Source organism: Harpegnathos saltator, unplaced genomic scaffold (genome assembly GCF_003227715.2).
Source record: "Harpegnathos saltator strain DR-91 unplaced genomic scaffold, Hsal_v8.6 scaffold250, whole genome shotgun sequence".
Taxonomy (NCBI): Eukaryota; Metazoa; Arthropoda; class Insecta; order Hymenoptera; family Formicidae; genus Harpegnathos; species Harpegnathos saltator.
The window spans coordinates 513,019-538,246 of NW_020230040.1; the positions used below are offsets into that span (position 1 = coordinate 513,019).

Genomic DNA, 25,228 nt, shown 5'->3' on the forward strand with positions numbered 1-25,228 from the left:
GTGCAGTTCGCGAGGAAATACATCGTACGGGTCTGATTGAGAGCAGCAGCGAGATCGATCGGCGAACGGTACGCTTTTATCGAGCGTCGCGAAGATTGTTTTCATTATTATCGCGCATTACCGCGCGTTACGATTCGCCGCCAATCGGCCGCGGAGAAAGGCGCGGCGTGGCAAAAACCGCAGCTAGAGTTTCCAATCCCGGGATCCCGGCCAAATTTTTGGTCCCGAAAATATAATACTTGGGATTCAACATCACAAATCCCGGGATTTCGGGATTTCAAAATTTAAGCGCTTAGTGTCTATATAATACTTACGTTTTACAAAAGTTTTACTTTAATAATTATTATTATTTATTACTGATTATTTCAGAGCATTTGCTAGAGAAATGTGTATTTATATTTTAAATTTAATTCCATGTATTACATTTGTTTTAAATATTGAGAGAGTTTTCTATTTTAAATTTCGCGGATAAACCGGCGCAGCATAAAATTTATGTCTTGTTATTTTTAAAGTCGCTTTTCCGTGAAATGTGAAAGAGAAGAAATAATTATTTTTACTTTTACTACGAAAACTTTAATTTTCAATTATAACGATTTTTATGCAATCATTAATGTAAGTTGCTTTCATCTTTACTGAAATTTCATTTTTGTTTGTCATAATGTTCATAAAAGCCTATATATGAACGTTCTATAAATAAAATAATTCTATTATTTGTAAATATTCCTTGTTTCTTTATTTACATATATATAATCCCGGGACTAGTTCCGGGATCCTGGGATGGAGTCTAAAAAGTCCCGAAATCCCGGGATCCTAAATTGTATCCGGGATTGGAAACTCTACCCGCAGCTTGACCGTCTCGTATATTCCGCGCCTTTGTGTCTTTGACTCTGCGCTGCTCTTACGCCTTGCTCCTCATTATCGTTCGCGACTCACCGCCGGCACGCTGCTCCGCTTGTTATCCGCGCAATCGAGAGTTGATCTTTTGATTGGAGATTTCCCGATAAGAATGGTCGAGTTAATAGACGCGCATGACGCAGCTTTCGACCAGAATCTGCGCCCGGAAAATCGTCCGGAGCCTCGTTGTTCTCGTGCAAATTGACGTGCGGGCTGGTCGATATGCAATTCCCGAAAAAGTCCCGCGACGGCAGGACCTTGCGTTGGATCCTCCTCCGCGGGGATTTTGCTCTTCCGATCGCGTTATTCTCAGAAGTAGCGGCTGCGGAAGAGCGTTATAATCCCCGCATGGCGTGCGCGCTCGAAAAGAGCACGAGTTATCAGTGTAATAGCCTGTGCCACGCCCTTCCGCCGTTATCGCGATAAGTCTGACTCACAGGATGGATGAGAAGAAAGAAGCAATCGCCAAAGTAAACCGAGTTGTCGGTGAACCCCATCTGTGCCGGCCGCAGGAGAGTCGCGAGAAGCCGCGATGGCGCCTCGCCATCGGAAGAAATGTATCCCGAGGTTTCATCGATTGGGAAATTATTCATTCCTCGTCTCGACATTTCGCGTCTCGCGGCACTGTCGCGATGAAATCACGCGGGAAAGTGTTAATCTCGCTTGTGAATTCCGCGGTCGAGCGATTCGTAAGGACGTACGGGATACCGCGGAATGCAATTTGCACAAAGGTCAGCGCGATCGCGCCGGGCAGGAGACGAGAAAAATAATTAAGCGGATAATAATAATTAAATGAAAACCCAGCGTCTCGAGACATTACGAGCGAGTTGTCGCGAAAAAATGGGTGCCGGCTTTCGCCGGCGATTAGAGGGAACATTTGCCGCTTACGAGCAATCAGCGCTCGCGGTCGCGAGGCAGAGAGACGCGGCTCGAGTGTGAAATGAGCGAACGAATCGGCGACGCAAGAATCGGAGAGAGACAGAGAGAGAGAGAGAGAGAGAGAGAGGGAGAGAAGGAGGGAGGGAAGGAGGGGGAGAGAGAGAGAGAGAGAGATTTACAGGGCTCTTATCTTATCCAAACGTTGATCAGGTGTGTATTCGCGCTCGCGACGTGTCAAGGTGACAAAAGGTTATAATTGTCACCGAGTCTTCGGCGCAATCGACGTCGCGTTGCGTAAATTACACGTCCATCCGCGCGACGAGGTCGCTCGCGATAAATTATACCTCCGGCATTTGTCCGGGTTTTTCATTTCTCCGCGCAAAAGAGACGAACGTCGCGCGAGTCCGTGACGCGTCGCAGGCTCGCGACGTTTTTCACGCTCCCCGGATGTCTCTCAAAATTTGCCGGATGCATCCTCGCCCCCTCCACCCCCCCGACGCCGGTGAAACGCGACGCGCGAGCGGCTGTGCGTGAGCGCGCAATTTTGGCGCACCGGAGGAGTTCGCGGAACGAATCTTCGACCGTTCACCGGAATATATTAGCCGACAATGGCCGTTGCGCAAACTGCCGACTAATTATCGGCCATTATGTCGGGCGCTGATGGCGCGTTCCTGATTGCGTCAGTAGTCGGTATTTGCACGCTCGAGAGTCAGAGTCAGCCGAGTCGGATCAAAGAGAAATTTCATTCGTCGGGACACGGCGGGTCGCGTGAGCTCGCGTGAAATTCGAGGTTCGAGGTCGCGCGCAGAAAATGCCCGCCGTCGCTGATAAAACACTCGCGTTCTCGCGGACTCGCGCTAAGTGTTTCGCTAATGTTACACGACGAAGAGGCGGCGTCGCGAGCTCACTCTCGTGAAAATAAGACAGCGACTCCCATTCCGCCGGGATTATTGCGTAACCCGCCGAGTCTCCGTCGGTCGGACGAACGCGCCGCTTTCGTTACGTGACGACACCGTCGATGTCGCGCGGATTTTTCGCGCCGGTCACACCTTCCGTAGTCGCCGGCGACCTCGCGGATCGAATTACCGCGCGCGGCGGTCGTAATGATCGCCGCGGCGGAAGCTGACCGCGATGATCTTGATCGTGTCGTCCTCGTGCGTGCGATGCATGCGCGTATCGCGGCGTGACGGAGTGTGTTCCGCTGCGGAGGAGACACTTTCTTATCCACACGGGAATATTCATTCGCCTTCGGATAGTCCGCGCCGCGCTCGTTGGCGCATCGTTTCCGCGTCTCCGCGTTCTGCGTTTAGTCGATCGCGCTGTGATCGTTGGCTTTTATTACGCAGACTTTACTTGAACTTGATTGCGATTTCGCGGAGCTTCGTTCACGCGAGCTTCGAGCCGCGCGGCAAGCCCGACGAACCACGCTGGGAGTTACGCGGCGCCCCATTAGAAACTTTTGGATGCCGAATCTCGATGCAACGATCTCGCGCGGCGCGCGCGGCAATTAGGGGAGAGATTCCCGGAGCGATTCCGCGAAGCGACGTGGCGGCGGCACTCCTGTTCGCCGCCTTTTGCGCTCCGCGGATTTGGTTACGCCGATAACACGCGCCGCGTGCAGACCGGTTTTTCCTTTTGCGAAGTGTCTTTCGCGCGGCGCGATTTTACGTAATCGCGCTTGATTACCCGCCGCGGGCACCAATGAGGCGGTTATTATACAATTTCGTTCGTGTTCCGCGTTTCGACTGACAACCGACGACGACGACGACGACGACGACGGCGACATTGTGATGCAGATCGCAGTGTGCCGTGTACGGCTCGCGAGTAGCATGATCTATCGGCCTTGGCCGACCGATACCTCGTTCTCGTGCGAAACGTCGCGGATAAATTATGCGACGCTCGCTCTTTATCGGACCCTCTTTATCGAACGCACCAGCGGCGAGGATTACGTCACGCTCGCTCGCTCGCTCGCGAATTCGCAACTCGAACGAAAAGCGAGCCGTCGCGAACTACTCGATTGCGACTCGACGGCGACGGGACGGAAGAAGAGGCGACTCGGGCCGCGGAATTTGCTCGTACGACGGAACGAAAGACGGAGGAACCGAAACTCTCGAGGTGGCTTCTTCTCAACTGCGTCAGCTCGTATCACTCTGATTCCCCGGACCGCCGCGACCCGACTCTCTTCGCCGTCCTAGATGCATCCCATTCGCTGAAAACGTCTGCGAACGTACGCGCGGGCACGCGATGTACGCGCGCGCGCGCCTATTTGTTTTCGTGAAATCGGAAAAGCGCGGCAGCATCTCTCGTTGCCGTTCTCGCGCTAATTGTGCAGGACTGACATTAACCCACATAAAAATGAAGCGGTTGCCGGCGCCGCGCCGCGCCGCATATCTGGCTTTCTAACGGGGGATCGCGGGCGTCGGACAGAATTTCGCGGACGTCTTCTTTCTCGCCGACGACGCGAGACTCGCGTCCGAAGAGACGGCGGCGTCGATTCTCGCGAAGCTCGCCGGAAAATTAACCGCGTCCTTGGCGGCGTAACAGGCGATTCGATCGAAGGTCGCGATGATGTAACCGGAGATAAGTCCGCCCGGCGATCGCATCATTGCGACTTCATCGACGGCGTCGTGATCGAGATTGACGCGACGGTTTCTTCTCCGTCGTTGTTCTTCGCCGACCACCTCGTCGAGCAAGAAGAAAAAAGAGGAGAAGAAGGAGAAGGAGAAGTGACCGTTTCTTCGAGTGCGAAAGTAGCGTGCGAACCAGGAGAGTCTCTCTCTCTCTCTCTCTCTCTCTCTCTTCTCGAGCGGAAACGCGACTCGTCCCTGCGCGTTTCATAAGGCTTCCTGTTGTCCTCTCGCTAATTGGTCGGTCCGATAATCACGCACGTTCGAGCGTTCCGCCTGTTATGCGAACGCGGCCGCGTGCCGGCGCGTGCCGTTGCTGTAAATTAACTTCGCCGATAAATCGTCCCGATAACGACAGTTGCAGCGGAGAATGCGATTGCTATAATTTTCGTGCGTGAAAGTCGCGCGGCGGCTTGAAAGAAAGAAGGAAAAGAGGGAAAAACGGTATCGTCGCAAGCAGGATCGCGGGTCGTTGGAGGGAAAAGCACGACGCGTCGCTTGCGCGTGAAATGCGCGCGCGCGCGCACGACGCTTTCGTGTCGGATTTCCATCACGCAGCTCAACCTGCAACATTTTTCCAGTCCGCGCGCGTAACGTCACACACGAGAGACGCTCCGTGGCGGGAATCGACCACGAACGCAACTGCGGAAAACTCGATTATGTTGCACGGATTTCAGAGATTGGGCAACGATCAGTGGCGTAAATAAAATTTTGGAGGCCCGTGTCGCCGGATGGCCGAAGGCCCGCCATGCCTCGGGTTTTTCGCGGTATTACAAGTGAAAAAAAAATTAGGTAAATCGTATTTATTTTGCCATTTTGTTTGTGTACAATAAATAATAAATAAAATTTAACTATTCAATAAAATAATTAATAATAATAATAAAAACTTTTTTATTTCCTTTTGAAATATGTAAAAATGTACAAGTACATATATGCAAAGAAAGAACATTTTATACACACAAATAATGTGTATAAATTTATATTTATAATATTTAGAAAAAAGAAAAAAAATTGGTCTTGGTCCTTGAAGGCCCCCCCCCCTCCCCCCGTATTCTTGGAGGCCCCGAGGCCCGTGTATTCCAACACCCTAACACCCTCTATTTACGCCACTGGTAACGATAGCCTCGCGCGAATACGCGTGAATCCGCGTGTGTATGCAAGCGCGATTTCAGCCAACGAGTCCGAAACCGCGGATTTCGCTGCCGCTCCTCAGCGCGCACGCACACACGTACACTCCTCGACCGAGAGATCAATGCGCTTCCACTCTCGAGCGCCGAGCGCGAGAGACGATACCGTGCTGTTCCAGAGCAGTGATTCCGGTCAGCCGGAATAGCGGTACACGCACGGCCGTACGTCTTCGTTCTCGAATTATTATGTTGCTACTTTCCGCGAGGTGCACAGTAGCACGCTTTGTCGCGAAAGCGGAAGAAACTTGCGCGCGCGCGCGCGCGCGCAGGTGCAATTTTTCTCTCTTCGTCTTATCGCGATATTATTCTCCGCGCGATATCCGTGATATCGTCGATCAGCGTGAGAGGTCAATTCACTCGTCTCGGACGCATCGTCCGAACGATGGAGCTCGGCTCGCCGCTCCGAAAACGGTACCGAGCCGTCCGAGCCTCGACGGAGCGCTCGCCGCTCGAAAGCGGCTTCGCGCTCGAGCTGCTCTCGCGATTGCGTTCAAGCGTTAGCAGCGTAAGGATCGCCTCCCGGCCGCGCGGCGGGCGCTGTCTCAGCGGATTTTCGTCACGGAGTGTAGCCGAACGGTTTGCGGCTCGTGGCTCGCTCGCTCGCGGTTCGCGCCGAGGGAGACCCGCGAGAGAGTCTCGTGCGCGCTTATGAACGCGGCTCCGCCGGAACGAGCGGCCAGTGCAGCGCGGCGCAGCGACGCGGTGCAGCACGCGGTGCAGCTGCAGCTGTGTCGGATAGTTGGTCGAGGCATGTGCGCCGAGTAACGGCTAATTGGCCACCTTTCCTCTCCGGGAGAGGAGTCGTCTCTCTCTCTCTCTCTCCCCCTCTCTCTCTCTCTCTCTCTCTCTCTCTCTCTCTCTCTCTCTCTGTCTCTTTATCTCTCCCCCTCATTCTCTCGCTCTCGCTCTCTTTCCCTCTATTGTGGCGGACTCGTGCCAGTTTTGTTCGTTCTGTCGTGCGGTTTATACCGAGCGCGGCTGGAGCCTCCGACGCTACGGCAGGATTATGGTGTCTTGGTGCCGGGGATTTTCTTGAAAACGCCGCTGTCTCTCTCCGCTGGCCGAGCCGTTCGAAGTCTCCGTAAGTCTCTGTAAGTCTCTGTCATCGTCGTGATCATCTTGCTCGTTATCGCGCTCATTGTTTCTCGACGGACACATGGGAGATATGGTACGGTTACCGGTGCTCGTTGAAGCCGACGTTCTCGGGTACTCGTGTTCGCGGCCAAAGTCGACGTAGCGGTGAAGTGCCCGTTGGAGATGTTCGGCGGAGTGCGCGACCTGCGTCGCGCACTGATCGTCGCGGCCGCGGGGGAATCGCGAGAGGTAAAATCTCCGCGTCTCCGTTGACGCGCTTAGTTATGAAGTCGCGCGCGCGCGCGCGCGCCAAGAGCGTGCCTCCGCTCCGAATTGACCGCGCGAGTGATCGTCGTGAAAGTGTATCGAACAAGAAGCCTAATTGTGCGCGCCGGGCTTTTATTAGCGTAATGCGCCGGCCCGTTATTCGTCGGAAGTCATCGACTTTCTTCGCGGGAAAAAGTTCGACCGCGATCTACAGCCTCGAATGACGCGTTCGGCAAGTTGGCCTCGGGATATGTCTCGTCGGCGCTGCCGCTGTTTTTCGCGTTTCTCGTGAAAAGGATTCGTCTCGCGGGAACTCGTCCTCGGAAGAGGTCTCTCTCTCTCTCTCTCTCTCTCTCTCTCTCTCTCTCTTCGTCTCCGAAAGGATGAATTCCATTTTCCGCTCAGTCGCTGCCTTCGTTCGAGACGAAATTTCATTCGCGCGCGACGGAGCGTACCTTCAGCAAGTATCAATAGCTAAGCAACCGACGCCGATATCAAATACGCAGCGATAAAGATCGCAAGTTTATACGCTCCTGCGGGGTGCACGCGGGATGCGAATTCCACCGTGACGTCATATAATAATAACGCAAAGTGCGCGCGACGTGTTCGCGCGGCGCAGGCCGCGGTTTCGTCGTACTTTCGTCCGCCGCGCTATATTTCCCAGTTTCCCCATTCTGTTCCGTGAACCCTCGTTAAAATAACTGCAAATAACTCCCTTTATAGAAGCATTTCCCCGCCTCGTCGATTTTTCGCCGCAGTCGCGCTCGGGCTCGCGACGCCCGTCGAGACGTTACGAGCGACTCCGCCTGGGAGCGAATTACGCTTCCGATGGCGCGGGAAGTAACGTCGCGCCGCGGATGCAGCTGTGTTTTATCGTTTCAAATGTCGACCCGACAGAGCGGCAGAGTCCGGCTGTTCTCTCGAAATTCGCGTACAAACGCGCACCTTCGTACACACATACCTACAGGGTGGTGTAACATCATCACATATAGGTCAGTATGACGGGTTGCCTGTCCCTATTCAGACGATAATGCAGAGCTTGCCGAAAAAGTCACTCGTTGACATTGTTGATAATGATACTTGCGGTGTTCACAATTATGACGAGTGCAACTGACTTTGCACCGTGATCGTTATGATAGTTTATCCGACCGTTTATAAAAGCACTCATTGGATTAAAAGAGATGTTTAAAAAAGTGAAACTGAGAAATGAATATTACGGATTTGAGCAGAGCGAAGTAAGAATAACAGTTAAGGAGATAAATACACACAATATATTTTTTCTTGTTTCACTTCTAATTTCTTAATTTCTTTCTTGCGCTGAAAGGCTCGATAGGGGTTGCAGATTAGAAAGAGCGGTATAGAAATATTTAGAAGTGTATCTTATGTACTATATTCCATCCATGTTTGTACAGAAGATCGCTTCCGATCGATGACAACTATCAAGCCCTATTTTCTGATAAAAGAGGCGTTGAGATACGAGACTATGATGTGCCGAAAATATGTCTCTTGGTAGTTATCGTCGATTAAGTTGCAATCAATATTTATACTGCGTTTCCGGTTGATTCATACTTCTGCAGAAGCGATCTTGAGGCTCGACTCCTGTTCGTAAATGGTCGATAAACTGTCATCAACGATCACGGTGCAAAGTTAGTTGCACTCGTCATAACCGGGAGCACTGCAAACATCATTATTAACAAAATCAACGAGTGACTTTCTCGGCAACCTCTGCATTATCGTTCGAATAGGGACAAGCAACTGCCCCATCATATCGAGCTGTATGTTGATGTTACACCCTGCACATCTTCAAAAGAATAAGGGCCGGTTGTCCCAACTTCTTGGTAAGTTAACTGACGACTAAATCATGCATCTATCTTTGTCTCTAATTGTAAGTGGGAGGAAGAACAAAGACAAACATATGATTTAACTATTAGTTAACTTACCGAGAAGATGGAGCAACCGGCCCTAAGAGTAAGAAATCGGTAGACATCCGTTGGCCGAGCGTGTCGCGAACGCACATTCCTGGTTATTTCCTGAAGAGGCTCGCGCATAGGTATGCTGGTTTTAAGTCGATTTAATCGAAGATCGATTAGTCGGAGCCTAAAAGATCTATTTCAAATCGATCTTCTGGAAGTGAATCGATTCAAGGATCGATCTGTAAATTCTGAAAATCGCCGACACGATTTTTTCAGTCTCTACTAGTGATATAGTTTTTTTTTTTTTTTAATTCTTTTTAGTTGTAATATTTGAACTCACTTAATGGCTGTACGATGCACATTACGTTGCCTTTGGGCCGATGTCTCATGGGCGAAAATTTTCAGCGGAACGGAACGCGCGAACCAATCACAGCCACTCCATGTAATAGCATATATTATATGTACATATGTATATGCATGTAATATGCATATAGTAATGCATATAGCAAACGTGATTTCTTATTTAATAACGTTTAAAAATCCTTGATTGATGTTCAATCAAACTAATTAAATTCTTAGCATAAAGATTTAAAGATCTTGTTCTATCTTGTTATGGCCACACACAACACAACCAAAAGAGTAACGTCTGTTTAATTTCTTTAATTCATATTAAACTTTATATGAATTTATATGAATTACTTCAATTCATATTAAACTTTATATGAATTTATATGGATTACTTTAATTCATATTAAACTTTATATGAATTTATACGAATTACACGAGGTCTACTTTGAGTGTAGAAATTCGACAGATAGTATACTTTAATGAGTGGTGGTTCACTTTACATGCATACCGATTCAAATCGATTCTTCACAAACCGATCTTTTAAAGATCGACTTTTTTCTTCGTGATTCAAATCGATTTCTAACCCTTTAACTGCTGAGATATTAAATGACCAGAGTATGACCCTCTTTGCTGAGTTATTTTTACAATTATAAAACATTTTACAATTTGCTGATGATCCAGATTTTCACAAATTCACATTTTTAAATTAAAAAAAAAAAGTACCACACGCATTGAAAGTCCAAATCGAGTGAACTCGATCGCAGCAAGGCCGCCATTTCTTTCCACACTCGAGTTATCTCGACCGTTAGCAGTTAAAGGGTTAAATCGATGTGTTTGAAAAAAATTTCGGCGTCCCAACTCGCGCATTCAATGTTACGCGCAGTCAGTCGGCTCGCAGACCGCGTGTTCCCAGGCGGAAGGGGAGGGGGCTGCGCTTTGTCATTAACATAACGGTTCGATTACCCCGCCGCGAGGCAAGCTCATTCGCGATGTTGCACAAGGTTAAGAGCGGGTTAACGAGGGGACGCTTTAGACGTAAATGAGGGAGATCTGCCTTTAGCCAGCGCCGTGGCGCGCTGGTCTGCCTGTGGCGTGCGCGTTGTGCCGCTTAATCGCCCGGCTAATTCCGAGTTTCGCACGCGAGCGAGGATTTACGTCGAAAGGGAATTACGATCCAGTTATGCCGTGCCAGTTACGCCCGGCGAGGCTCGGACGTGCCGTGTTACACGCGCTGCTCCGAAATCTGCTCGTCCGGCATTTTCGCAAAAGCCGTCCGGCCGCCGAACGATACACGCTGTGACGACAGCGTGTCGCCGGTCGGCGAAAAAGCCTTCTGCTCTTCCGCAAAGTGTCCGTCGCGCGCGCGCGCGCGACGAGACGCGCCGTTTACACGCGTAAGAAAGCCCAGAAGCGTCCGTGGCTAATAATTAAAGTAACACCGGTGACCGGTGTTAATCGCACGTATCGGGAACCGGTTCGTAAAGAGCGCGCGCGCGCGCTTCATGACGACTGATCGCGAAGAGGAAACGGGACAGTGTGAAGGATAGATTTATCGGTCCCTCTGCTTTAGCGAGATGATGCACGTCTTCTTTTTTTTCTTCTTCTTCTTCTTCTTCTTCTTCTTCTTCTTCTCCTCCCTGTTTGTCTGGCTTCTCTGCGGATGATGAAAACCAGCTCTGAGCCCATCTTTTGGACAGTCGTCCTCTGGGTCGTCCGTTTTTACAAATTAGAGCTGGTTCATTTTCTTCCATTCGACTCACGTGCTCGTTCCATTGCTTCTTTCTCGTCTTGGACCATTTAACTGCATCCTGCTTAACTTTGCATTTCTTCCTTATATTCTGGCTGGTTTGTCTATCTCTTAGTGATATTCCCGCTATCGACCTTAACCCTTTTTTCACTACTGAATTAACTTCCCTTGAAAAAATTACTAAACTATTTAGTAGTCCTACGTTTTTTGGCTCGCTGATTACGAATCTAAAGTCAGATTCGCAAAATTCAAAATGGCGGACTCAGTATGGCGATCATGATGTGCAAAATTAATAAAAATTCCAATTATTGTTGATGGTGTATGGGTTTTTCAGGTCGCTGATTATCTGAATCTGAAGTCAGATTTGCAAAATTCAAAATGACGGATTCAATATGACGACCATAATGTACGAGAAATTGATAAAAGTTCCGATTATTATTGATGATATATGGGTTTTTCGAATCGCTGATTACGAATCTTTTGAGTAAAATAATATTGATAGTATGGATAAGTTGGAGATACAGAATGAAAAAACTGGGAAAATAGAGCTAAAAAGTGCAAAAAAATCAAATTTCGCCCATTTCTGTAGAAATATTTGTTTATAAAAAAAAAAAAAAAATCTAATCTGCAAACAAATACTGAAGAAAATATATGTTTTTGTACAACATCAGAAAAATATTTGGCGAAAATTTTAGACCTCTACATTCAATACTCTCCGAGGAATCGATTTTTCCCTATGAAAAGCATTTTTTTTATTTCACCACACCCAGATAGTTGAATGACACGTTTGTCCTATGATTGTCCTCCCCCCCCCTTAATTCTAATTTGTTTCTTATCAGGTCTATTAGCTATCACCATACTTTTGTTTTGTTGGTTGATATTTCCATATTGTAGGACTAATCGCAGTGATATTGAATTGATGTAGCTGCCATGTGTGCTCCGAAGAGCGTCAGGCGACGTTGCGTGCGCGACGCGGTCGACGGTGATTGAACCTCGCCGATTGAAGAAGAAGGAGCAGCAGCGTGTAGCAGCTTGGTCATGTAGGGGAGATTGAAGTTGCGGAAGTCCCAAGAGAGTCCAAGAGACGTCGATCGCGCTAATGCGCGATTAACGTTCAGTGCAGCGAGCCGCAGAATACTTTCCAGCCGTGTCTCGCGCAGACTTAATCGCGCCCGTTAATCGACCGTATTAACTTGTGCCGCAGGTCTCCGCGAGTCGGCGGTCCTCTCTCGCAGTCGTTAGCTATGATCCCGCCGACCATGCACGGCCACGAGTTCAATCAGCCGCTGTCGAGGGTGGTGATGGTCCGTAAGACGGACCAGAGGACCTTCAGCAAAGGAAGGCGAGGCGGCGAGCCTCTTCTGGAGACTGTCACCAGGGAAACTGTCGAGCTGTTCAACGGCGGCCGAGCCGAGAGGAAGTACACCTCCGAGACGAGGGACATCGTTACACCGAAATCCAACAGGTAAGCTGAAGCTCGTGATCTGATCGGTATTCATAGCGGGTGTCAAGAATGCCGCTCGAATATACGATGCGCGATTCTCTCGCCGACTCGAGCGCGCCGGATTTCAATGACGCAACGAACAATGTTGAGATGAACGCGTAACCGGTGAGATTAAGATGTGTTTCGTGACGATCAGAGTCTGAAATTACAGCAGTCGGCGTAGTCGACAAGTAGTGATTTCGACGATAATGAATAGCCGCTTCTCGGCCGCAATTATCCCGATCGCTGTTTTATACCTGCTGCTATACCCGCTCGTCTCTCTCTGATAAGAAGTACATTCGTGCGGCGAAGTGAATTAGCGCGATCGCGCTGTCAAGCAGCGTGTCGGAGCGCGAGCCTTGATCTATATTTCAGTCGACAAAGACGATTCTCGGACTTACGATAGCGTACGATACCGCTGGTGGAGAAACGAAACGTAAGATCCTGCGAATTGAAGCGCGATGATTTTCGCGAATTGCGAGCAGCAAATCGTAAATCGCAGTGTGTCTCGCGCTGGATGCGCGCGATCGGTCATTCTCACGTCGCGCTGTGGGATATTTGAAAAGCTGGCCAAAAGTCAATTCTCTTAAAATTATTCCTGCTCTACATGAGTGACTATCCTAGACGGTTGAATATCTGCGGAATAATGGGCCGCTGTGCTTTTGTTCATCCGCGATAACACGAAGTGGCTTGGTTAGCCGGAGTTTGGTTATTCGTCATTCGTATTGCACGCGTTAATTCTCAGCGCTTTATAACGTACGATCTTCGATCAGAATCTTAAGGTTCTTAGCAGTGGTAGCGCGAAATTTTTCGTTACGGATTGTTTCGAGGAAGGTATGAAGAAACGTGTTAGACTATATTTATTACAATTGAATTGTTATTCACGTAGATGTACGATTTTGAAGATAACATTCAATAATGTATCTTTTTGCGTTCTCGATGTCAAACTCGAAGAATTTAGTTATACTTGAGGGTGTATCCCTGTTACGTTTCTTGGATGAAATGAAAGAGTAATCTCTCCGGATAAAATATCAGAAAGAATTAGCCGTGGTAAACCGCGGATGATAGATTTAGCAATTACTTTTGTTTCCTCAAACATAAATTGAGTTTTGTCCAAAGTTATTTAGATAGGAAGTTTCCTTTTGTTTCCTTTTGCAATATGAACATAATCAACAGATTTTTACTAAATCCTGACCCGTTACTAACAAATACGAGACCCGTACCAAGAGAGAAATCTAAACCATTTTTAAAGGAAACATTGGATATGTTTCTTCTCACTGATCGCACGCCAAGAAGAGGAGATATTTCGATAGATAAAAATGATGTTGATTCTGGGGATGGAATACACTCATTGGATGAAGAAATTTGGAGTTGAGTCTAGTTGAGTACTTATCGATGCGCAATATTATGTTTTCTTAATTATTAAAATATTCTTACATACATATTTGCGCTTTATTTCATGAAAAACTTATACGAAGTTTATAATGATCATACGTATATATACAGTCCGTAAAGTAAGAGCGTGTACAGGTTAATGTGTAGAAAAATTTATTTTTAATGATTTTTAAGCACATGGATTTGTTGTACTCCATGAGAAGAAAAACGCTATACCATTAATAATGAGTCCAGTCACCACCGGCATTGATAATTGCCTGGCATCTCCGAGGCTACTTTCCACTACAGTCTGTAAAGTAAGAGTGTGGTTAATGTGTAGAAAAATTTATTTTTAATGATTTTTAAGTACACGGATTTGTTGTACTCCATGAGAAGAAAAACGCTATACCATTAATAATGAGTCCAGTCACCACCGGCATTGATAATTGCCTGGCATCTCTCAGGCATACTTTCCACTAAGTCGACTGCGTATTCGTTCGGTAAAGACCTCCGAATGAGACGAATTTGTCGTGTCAGCTGCTTCAAAGTGCACACTCTTTTTCCTCGAAGCTTGTGTTTGAGATATGCCTCACATATAAAAAACTAACGGCTAAAAAAAAACTAGGACGATATTTGAAGCCAACTGCCATTTATGCCGTACACGCTCTTACTTTACAGACTGTAATTCGTAGCAAGTTTTCCACGGAAATTCGTCAAAAAATAATTTTGGCCAACTTTTTCGTACAAACGTCTCACTGCGCGCGCGCGCGCGGATTCCACCAGGAGCGTAGTTCCGCCTCGGCGCAGAGGCGCAGAGGAGGCTCCGGAAAACCACCGAGATGGATGATGAATGCACGTGTTGCGGTGTTTAGAACAAATTGATATCGCAACCGTAGCGTACTGTTATGTGCCCCTCTACCTCAGCGAAGTGCTCCTTCGGCGCACGTGGTCGGAGGTGCGTTTCCTCCTTGCACGATTCCGTGTACCGGAAACTTGTTACACAGTTCGAGAAGTAGACAAAACTTTATCCGCCGTACGAGTCAGCTGTCTCGTGTTTCACTCCCTTTCTCTCGACCGGTACGCGCAGGCACACACGCGGTGCTTGCTTCTTTTTCAATAGAACGTCAAACATTTCCCTTTTCTTCTTTCTTCGGTCGTCCCGTCGCGTCTTATCGCCATTATTGCCCGCACTGAAGTCTCCGTTTCGAAGCACGCGCTCTCCGGGTATTATCTCGCTTTCGCGACATATAGCGGACTTTCTGACAGGAGAACGCAATTAAAATTGTTCTTTTGTGTGAATCGTTGCTCTTGTAGTATGCCGTCGCTCAACGTGCACGGAACGAAAAAGAAGGTGGTCGGTTTTGTCGATCAGGTGTCGCCGGACAGGTATACAATCGCCTATGTGACGCTGACTAGTCTCGCAACCTAGTCCGAATTCCGATTCCAGTGAAGGAAAGTAAGCATACGACGGAAAGAAAAAAAAGAAACACGAAAGAGAGAGAGAGAGAGAGAGAGAAAGACAAGCTTGTCGACAGACTTATCGCCGCCGACGGCACTGATAATACAATACTTTAGCCGGTGTTGTCTCTTAGATGCTTTCCGAAACTTCACTAGGATCGGTAAGTGGTCCTAGTTTCATTTAGTGTGTATACGTGGGACGTTAAAAAAGTTCCGGGAAAGTAGTTATTATTCGTAAACAGAATGCTACATTTATAATAAACTTGCCGAGACTTGTTTTGTCGGGTATTCCCGACAGCGATACTTACGCGTGTCAGTTTAAAATTACCGTTGCATCTGCGAATATGGATTCGATTAAATTTGAAATTTGCGCACTGAGAAAAATGATTTTATAATCATAGCGAAAATTATCTATTCTACAAGAAATTGGCTGAAATGGCTAAACGACTAGCAAGCACTACGATATTGCATATGTTTTGTGTCTAACCAGTATAAATGACAGAGGCAGACTGTTCATGACTGACTATTTGTCAAATTTAGCAAGAAGATCTCCTTGTGGCACCTAGTCAAATTATTATTATTATTATTATTATTATTATTTTCATTCAACACAGTGATTCATATTTAGCTACGGGACCTAGATTTTCCCACAGAAATTGCTGAGTGTTGTTGTAAATTCTGTGTACCACAGACAATTTTCTAGCAGATACAAAAATGAGCGAAAAATCTTAGCTCTAACGTTTAGAATTCTAGCTGGACCGACGAAACATTTTCTCGAATGCGCACTAACTGATTAAACTCTTGGTTAAATTGGGTTGGAAGAAACCTGATATTATCAGGTCTGTCACAGATGTTCGCAGAGACAGTGCATCAAAGAAAAGCGTTCTTTATGACTGGATTAATCGTTTTAATGAGGGTCGAGAGAACGCCAAAGGCGAGTGGGAGGCCGGCTTCTGAAGAAAATATCCGTGCTGTGGAAACTGTAGCGAGAAGTGATAACCGAATAACAAGATGCAAAAGACAGCTCAGACTTTAACATAGATCCGTGGGATCAGGAAACCTGAGAGATCAAGCGCTCAATTCAACCTGCCTGTCTTTTTATCGAAATTCTCCCGGAACTTTTTCAACGTCCTACGTGCAGTCGCAAAAACAGCACGTGATGGCACGTAGAAAGCCGAGTGACAGCTGAAAGTTGGCGCGCTTACGTCGAGGCGAATTGCCGAGGGGATTCCATAAGAAGTAAATTGCCGGCTTTCACGTAACAGGGCGATAATGTCCGCTCGCGCCGGAAATGAGGTTCGTGCCGTCGCCGGGATGAATTGAAATTACGGGATTCCGAGAGGCTGCAAAGATACGCGCGCGCGCGCGTTTCCTCCGCGATTACCGTGATCGGCGGCGCGCCGCGCTCCTTTCTCATCCGCGCACGCGCCGCGCGTCTCGCGTCTCGATTTTCCGAGGCGCGCGCGATTTTATCTGCGCGATCTCACGCGTACGTTACGTTCAACACACTTGGTCTTACGCAAGCCGCTTTTACGCGCCGGCGGGATCGGTTAACCGGCAGATTAATCGCCGCGAGGTCCGTTTTGTCGGGATTAAATTCTTATCGGCAGCGAGCAGCACGTCGTCCGCTCGACGTCGAGCGATGTATGCGATTCCGCCCACGCGGGCGCCGCCGCCGCCGAGAAAAACTCTCCCGGTACGACTCGTCTGAATGCGCGCAAGGGCCAAGGCAGAAAAAAAAAACGAAAAAATAAAGCAAGATGCAAGGAGGCAATATGAAATAAGGTACAGCGTGTCCCAAGAAAGTTCGGCCGCGTATCGTTTCGCTTTGGAGCTGCTCGAGGATGTGGTCGAAGATGTCCTCGACGTGTAACGCATCTCAGCACACATACCCTCCTTCATCGTAGTCAGGCCTTATATTTCAGGCCTCCTTTAGATCTATCTTTAGACGCTGCACGGATTATTTTATTGGCTACAGGCCATCTGAAGATACAGTCTTCTATCTGTTCTTAATTTCAGACATCAAAATCTATTCATTATGAATTGATATGTCACAGGTAGCGTGCAACTTTGTATCTTATTTTTATATTCATTTAATTTTTCTCCTTCCTCTCGTCGGTTTGCTTGACTTCGGTTACGACTTTGCTCGACGTTGATCGCGAAGAATCATATAAAGTCCGCGAAATTCGAGCACGTCGCTCAATCAGGCGAGAACGCCTCGTTGAGTTCCCGTTTCGTCGAGATTTGGGACGCCTTGTATCGTTATCGTCGCAGTCGCCCTTACGGCAGGCATATCGGAGACTCCGCTCGGCTCGGCGCGACATAACAAAGAAAACGACAGCCTTTCTCCCACAACACGGCACGGCACGACCGTGGCCGTGGACACGTCACGAAGGCTCGTAGGAAGGAGGAAGTACGCGGCGCGTCGTGCTCGTGAAGGTAGATGCGACGGCGCGTACGTGGACGCGCGCAGGACGAAGTCGCGTGACCTTTAACGGGGCCCGCTGAGACCCTTGAAAAGCCGTCCTCAGCCGTCCCTCGACTCACTCTGATGTCATCACGTCTTTGGGCTGAATACTAAGCTCGCGCGGGTCCGCTCGTTGTTTCGTCTCCGAACAGACTGGCTTTCTTCTCATCCCGTGCGCGCAGATATTCCGATTCGTACGAGCGCAGGGGGCTGCAAAAATTCCGCGGGTTCTCTCAAGCCCTAAGCACAATGCCAGGTCGACTATTACAAAAATAATCTATTGTGATTGGTCTATTTTTATTCTTATTGCCTGTTGCCTGGCATTGTGTTTAGGGCTTAAAGGAACGTGTCTCGTCCGAAACACGTTAATAAACGGGCACTCGCGACTCGCCAAAACGGCCTGCGGAATATTCGCGGAACCCCCTGCCCCCGCTCCGCCCCGAGCGCGTCTGCTTTAAAAACGCGCGGTGATGAATAAACGTGTTGGCGGGCGATCCGATGGTACACGAGCTTCTGAAAACGTATCCGTCTTTGGGTCAACATTCATATTCGCGTGGGGAAATTATCGCGGCGCGCGAGTCGTTTGCCGCCGGACAGCGGTATTTGCATCTTGATGCCAAGTTAACAGCGCGGCCCGGCGAGAGATTGCTATTCATTAGTCAACACGTGCAATCTTATGCGCTCGGAACTTTGCGCGCGGATTTGCATTATGAGCGTATAATGATCGGATATCTGCGGCATGAATTGTTTACACGAACAAGCCGGTATTCAGCCCGTCGTGAAACACACCCTAGGAATAGATTGGGGACACACCGTTGCGATTACATTACAGTGCTATTAGATGCTCTCACGTTCGATCGCTTCGATCTATTGCGCATGCCATAATGATCGCCCGGACGGTCCTCGACGATCGCGATCGTCGCGCACGTTGCAATTTCGTATTGGCTTTCCAGCTTACTCACGTCTCATCGAGATGCACGGAATATCAGGGCACCATTTAGAGAACGTCATGTTGACGCTGAGACGGAAAGAATCGGTTAAGTAGAGCTTGGTCTCAGGGAACTAAACGACTCGGGGCTAAGTGGGATCAATGCGACTGGTGATGCGATTTGATTTTCGATCGCTTAATTGTGCTTAATTCGGTCGGTTTTATATTATTTCGATCTTTCACTCCGAAAAAGTTCTAATTTCAGAACAAGCGGAATCATTTAAATTTTAGAGGATTTTATTCTTATATATGGCCTCGAGAGGATTCCTCTGGGATTAAGAGGAAAATATTATAAACACATTAATCTGAAAGTTAGAGGGATTATATGTTACATGTATAATGCAAATCTTATTGATTTTAATATAAATTTCCTCTTGTACACGGATTATTGAATCTTTTTTTAAGAGGATTATTATTTATTCTCACTGTACTTTATTCTTATCGGTTATATTAGTCAATTTGAAAAAATTATAATGTATAGCGAAAAGTAACATATATATATATATATATAGATGTACTTCTGGCTTGCTCAACAGTTCTGCAATAAGTAGGCACGAATAAAATAAGATCAAATTTCCAATCAATTTTGTTATGGACTTTATGGTTACAATATTTATAGCTACTAGCTAGGACTTTATAGCTACTTTATAGCTACAAAGATGTCCATCATAACCAATTGTGCGAAACATAGTTAAAAGAAAGAATATTCAATTTCTTGCAACAGATTATAAACTGTATTTGATCAAATATGGGTAAATTATCTTCGTTGTATGTTGCAGCAATACATATATCTTTTTTAGAAAAAGTTCCAAATATTCTGACCCATGAACACACGGTTATTTTTCCGTTTATGTCTGGAGGTAGAGCATGACTGAACAAAAGAAGCGGATATTCAAATCAACATTTTCCTGTTTATACAAAAGAAAAATTAATTCATATAAAAAGAAGCCCTCTTGAAGTTTGAAGAGGAGAACCGTTGGAATAATATCTAATAAATTTTAGATGAATGGCCCACTTTAATCGTTTTATCGAAAGAAGAATCCTTTTTCTGTAAAAGGCTTCGCTTGGAATATGAGACTATGGGAAAAATCATTTTACAAATAGAATACCTCTTTTCGGGTTTTACCAGTACAAACGAGAAAGAGAGAGAGAGAGAGATTGCGATAATACGTCGAGATTTTGCTGGAGAAATCCAGCGATGTTGGTTCGCTGAGACTCAGTTCATTTGACTCGATTCGAGTTGTTTCGACCGGTCATTTTTCCCAATGCGTACATACATCCACATGTGTCATTTCACCATCCGCGTGCGATACCGCCTTAACGAGAATTCCTCCTTGACTAATGCCGGGCCAGCTTTACCGCGGGTCAATTTTACAACAGTTTTCCTCGCGACTTTCGCGCAGAGCCGGCCGAATCTCGCGAGGAACTCTCGTCAAGACAAAAAGTTCACTTCACCGCCGATTACGTTGTTACGTGATCGCTTCTGTGTGCAGAAAAGTTTCAGCAAGCACGAGCCGCTTGTGTTCACCGCGCCTGGTGGTCGCTGTGCTGAGTCCGCGACTGAAAGGAGCGCTGTATTTCTCCGTATACCGTGATAATTGATCTACTTTCAGGTCGAGGACAGAATCGGTAAGATCGAAGTCCCCGTTGACAGCGTCACCGGCCTCGCCAGGCCCGCTGTCGAATTCTCTGCACGGCAGTTTTCACGGCAGCTTAGGCAGCGATGGCATGTCCTGCAGCAGCGCCAGGTCCTCTTCAGCGTCTCCCGACTCCGCGAGGTATTCATCGTCACAGGTAAGAATATCCACGAGCCTCTCTTCTTCCCCGAGCCGGTCGTCTCTCCTATCGGCCGGCCGATCTCCTCGTTACCCCGAGGTAGCCTTCCGGTTTCAACCTACTTGGCAAATTAGCCGAGCTCGGTGGGAAAGCGCAGTTTTTTCACGGGCAGTCTCGGTGCGCAGCGTGCACACGAGCGTGCACGCTGCGAGAGGATCCTCCTTGAGAGTGGAGGGAGGGGAGGGCCAGTGGGAGGGCTCCTCTCCTTGCCGGAGAGGATGCGTCGCGCGCGAGTTGCGACCGCGCGCGATGACTCAGGATCAGCGCTCCTTTTCTCCGGGAGTCGCGCGAGTCTGACCGCGGATGACCGGTGGATCTCTCATTGCGCCATAATCTTGGGCCGGCTGGCGCGATGACTAATCTCAAGCTAGAAGAAGCCCGGGCCGTGCGCTCTCGCGTGCTCGTGGAATCGATTTTTCCGCTCCATTTTCCGCGGTGCGCGTGTTGTCTCGTTCTCATTCGCTCAAGCCGCTCTTCGTGAGCGCGAGCGCGAGGTTTTTCGCGCGCGCGCGCAGGTTAACGGCCTTGTCCGTAAAACGGCCGATTTGTACGTGATTTGTAGCGGGGACACGCGGACGGATCGCGTGTTTATTAATCTGCCAGCACGGCCGCGGCGCGGCGTCTCGATATCCTCGGCGTCGGATTTTCAGCGAGCCGCAACTTACGTCATCTCTGTCAAGTTGCACCGCTAATGTCTCGAGAACCTCGAGATGGATTAAATACAATGGATTAAATGTTAATCAGGCGCTCATTAAGTGCTGCATCATCAATGCATTTTAGTGTTCGAGCAGTTCTTTGAGCAAGAGTCTCCGGCGGAAAATTTAAAGATCTCTGTATTTTCTCAGTTTCCTTGTTTTCACGCTTTGATATCGGGAGAATACAATGAGCAAAGAGGTGTCAGGAATCTCCGGCGGGAATTTTAAAAATTCCCAAATTTTCTCAATTTCCTATTTTTGCATTTCGATATCGGGAGAATATAGTGAACGAAGAGATATTTCTATTAAAGATTTATATATAAATTCTTTTAGTTTCCCATTCGTCTACCTTATGTCAATGTCACGCTTCGACATTTTAAAACATGATTAAATCATTGCGTATTGTACTGTATAATATATTTTATTACATTATATATTACACATATTGCATTATATATTACATTGTATTGTATTAAAATATAAAAAAGAATACAAATGAGTATGAATATTTTTTAAACAAGTCTTTTTGTTTCTCGCACCTCTTTTCAGATTATGTATCCCCCCCCTACTACTTGAAATACCAGAATATCCAAAAATACTCATTTCCCATCGGACCCATTTCGTACTACCTCTTCACTTTTTATATTCTTCTTATTCTTACCAAAATACAAAAATTCAGGAAACTCAGGAAATTTGCAGATTTTTGTAATTTGTCGCTCGAATTTTGTGCTACCTCTTCGCTCATTATATTTATTTTTCTGTTACTCAAATGTAAAAATTAGAAAATTAAAAAGATTTACATATAACTCTTGGATAGAAATAGTTACGTCGTGTAAATGGCAGGCGATGAAATTGACAATCGTCGTCGAAAAGTCTTGAAGTTATCGTCGTTTCGAGTTTCTCGAAAATCATCGGCTGTCCATCGTCCCGGCTGCAATCGCGCGTTAGATCGCGGCTTTGCGTTTAATTATTGGAGAAGCCTTGTCCTGACAAGTTCCTTGTGTCGTGATTGTTATTCATACCTCGCTGATTTGCCATCACGCTCGGTAAATTTTCTCTACGAGTGGGAGAAATTTAACGAACGGTCGCGAGAATAAAAGCGTCGCGAGCAAATTTTATGGACTGACCTGTAAATCATGCGACAGATAATCGTGTTTGGATAGAGCGATGGGTAATCGTTGCTGCCAGTCAGTACAATTCTTATATATAGCTTTACGATATTTTCTATGCATTGTCCGCTTTATTATCTGTTTTCATTATATAGTGTTTGTAAATTAGCATTAAATGTATCTTTCTGATTCGAAGTTTCGTTTTCTTCTTATATATGTACGCTACGTAGAATGTTGTTTCCATTTAATAATCGGAAAGACATATTTTTTAGCGTTCTAGAATATATGATGTGCTCTCAAGACCATTCGATGCTTTCGACGCACGCGAACGCATCGGCGTTATATTTTCCGATACGGTGAAATAAAGTCCATGAGACGTGGCGCATCTCTAATGAGAATCCGCGAATTTGTCATATCATGTGCAATCTTGATACGCCATATGGCATTTTCTCTTTATGTGTTGTAGACAACAAAGACTGACACGCGTAAACCGTCTGTGCGCAGATTGGGGCCCCCGAAGGAATTCATCAACGTCTGCCTCGACACGCACAATTTCTACCGATCGCGACATGGTGCACCGCCGTTGCGACTCAGCAAGCAGGTGACTCTCGATCTTGCTTACGGATCTATCGCCTCCTGTAACTTCCGAGAAGAGAGGAAGCTTGATTTTTTAAGCTCGCCTTGCCTCCGCCACCCCCCCCCCTCGTTCTCGGAAGCGTGTCTGTTGCTGACGTTTTTATCGGAAACGATAAATAACGACGTGTGTGTCTGCTCATCTTTCAGCTATGCAAGACGAGTCAAGACTGGGCCAATATACTGGCGGCTAGAGGTAGACTAGAACACAGGGCGAACATTGACTACGGAGAGAATCTCTACTGTATGTGGAGCTCCAATCCGAAGACCGTCGTCGGTGGCGAAGAGCCAGTGAACGAATGGTAGGATAATCGACTTGCGTATTATCAGAATCACGTCAAGCCACCAAGATCCACGCGATACATCGAATAGCATGCGGATGAAATGGGGGTTTTTAAAAAGGATAAAAAAAAGAAGTGTCGAGAAAGAAGAAAGATATTAGAGAAAGGTACCGGGGGAAAGTCTTTTCGTTTTTCCGTGTTCTTTACTTGGTTCAAATGCTGCCATTTTCCAGGAATAAGTTCGATCTTAATGAAAGTTGGTAACACGCAATAGAAGAATGTTGTTGACTAACCTGAAATATGAAATAAATTCTGGATTAAAATTAAGAACCCGCACTATAGCCGTATTATATAACGTTCTACAAGGAAATTGAAAGCTTTAACATACGAAAAGACTTCCCGGTACCCCTAATATGTTGGCTTTCTCTGCACTAACCGAAATATTTATCATTGTACGAATCTGCTGATCTGTTAAACGCAACTTCTTGCTGACTTGTCGAAATTCTTGCTGATGACAGGTACGCCGAAGAGGCTCAGCATCAGTACGGAAAGGAACCCACGACGCTGAAGACTGGTCACTTCACGCAGGTGATCTGGAGGGACAGCACCGAATTGGGGGTGGGAATGGCCAGGAACCGGAACGGGGAGGTGTACGTCGTATGCAATTACAACCCCGCCGGGAATTTCTTGGGCAGTTTCACGGAGAACGTTTTGCCGCCCGCGGAAGCTAGCCCTACAAAGCGAATCAACTTCAGTGACATGAAGCAGCAAGGCATGATAGACGAGCAGACCTGGCAGCAGGAGGCATTGCTGGTTCACAACGAGTACCGCAGGAAGCATCGCGTGCCAGACTTGAGGCTGAGTCCGGAATTGACGGCCGCTGCGAAGGTAACCTCGTCGCGCGTGAGACTATCGTGAGTCCGTCGTTGTGTCGTACGTGCGATTAATATGCAGCTTCATCGCTCGCAGCTTCTTCGTGTTCGCGGGCAATTTTAGACCTCTAAATGTACGATCGGCTGCGGGCCGTAAAAAATAACATAAAAATCACGCGTCACCCGTCGTGTAAACTGGTCGTTGTTTATTGACTATACGTTGAACTGTCCGCAGGCCTGGGCGAACACCTTACTGAACACAAACAAACTGATACCTCAGTCGTCGTCTCCGTACGGCGAAAATATCTATTCGATGCAGTGCTCCGATCCCAAATTGATCGTCCCCGCGCGGGAGGTCGTCTCCAAATGGTATTCCGAGAAGAAGGAGCACAAGTACGGCGTCGAGCCGAAAGTTCTCAACACGTGTAAGCATGAGTGATAAATTACGACTTTCGTGTGACATTAAGAAATCATCTGAACGCGATATCTCATTCGAACAAGATAAGCAGACCTCTCGTCCTTTCCACTTGCAGGTCACTTTACGCAGATTGTCTGGAAGAAGACGACCGAAATGGGAATCGCGATGGCCAAGCGGGACGGTACCTGCGTCATAGTAGCCTGTTACCATCCGAGGGGTAACATAGTCGGACAGTTCACCGAGAACGTGCTGAAGCCCGTGAAGAGCGCTTGTTAGCTCACGTTCGTTCCTGTCGATAATGTATCTAAACTCTGTATTTATATGTCGGGCAGATATAGGCGATGTCACACGCGTAATATATGTACATACGACACTTGTGCATACACGTAGAATAAACATTCCACGTACACATATTTACGAATATCAACCTTTTTTTTTTTTTTCCCGGTCATTCTCTCCGTCGTACTTGCTAAAGAGGTGGTCGTTTTACGACATTGAAATATTGAGCGGTCTCTTTCTCTGCTTTTCTTCATTGCTTTATAATAATTTATTTATAATAAATTTACATGCACATCGCACGCATCGCGTTACAACGTCGCACATATATATATATATATATATATATTTCTTTATATAGATACATTCTCTTTTTCTCTCTCTCTCTCTCTCTCTCTCTCT

At 47.1% G+C, this 25,228-nt stretch overlaps 1 protein-coding gene across 4 annotated transcripts in view; it reads left to right on the forward strand.

Moving 5' to 3' along the window:
* The window catches only part of LOC105191579 (uncharacterized), a 46,520-nt gene extending 21,549 nt beyond the window's left edge, over positions 1-24,971 (forward strand). For 3 of the 4 annotated variants that reach the window (XM_019845265.2, XM_025299043.1, XM_019845267.2), the window contains 8 exons: positions 12,141-12,401; positions 15,108-15,179; positions 20,320-20,500; positions 22,813-22,947; positions 23,130-23,281; positions 23,779-24,148; positions 24,368-24,557; positions 24,666-24,971. In XM_019845265.2, the coding sequence (XP_019700824.1) occupies positions 12,141-12,401; positions 15,108-15,179; positions 20,320-20,500; positions 22,813-22,947; positions 23,130-23,281; positions 23,779-24,148; positions 24,368-24,557; positions 24,666-24,826 (1,522 nt within the window). In that variant the 3' untranslated portion in view covers positions 24,827-24,971. The remainder of the gene's footprint in view (positions 1-12,140; positions 12,402-15,107; positions 15,180-20,319; positions 20,501-22,812; positions 22,948-23,129; positions 23,282-23,778; positions 24,149-24,367; positions 24,558-24,665) is intronic. The other variant, XM_011155090.3, reaches the window with a different exon arrangement.
* Positions 24,972-25,228: the final 257 nt, after the last annotated feature.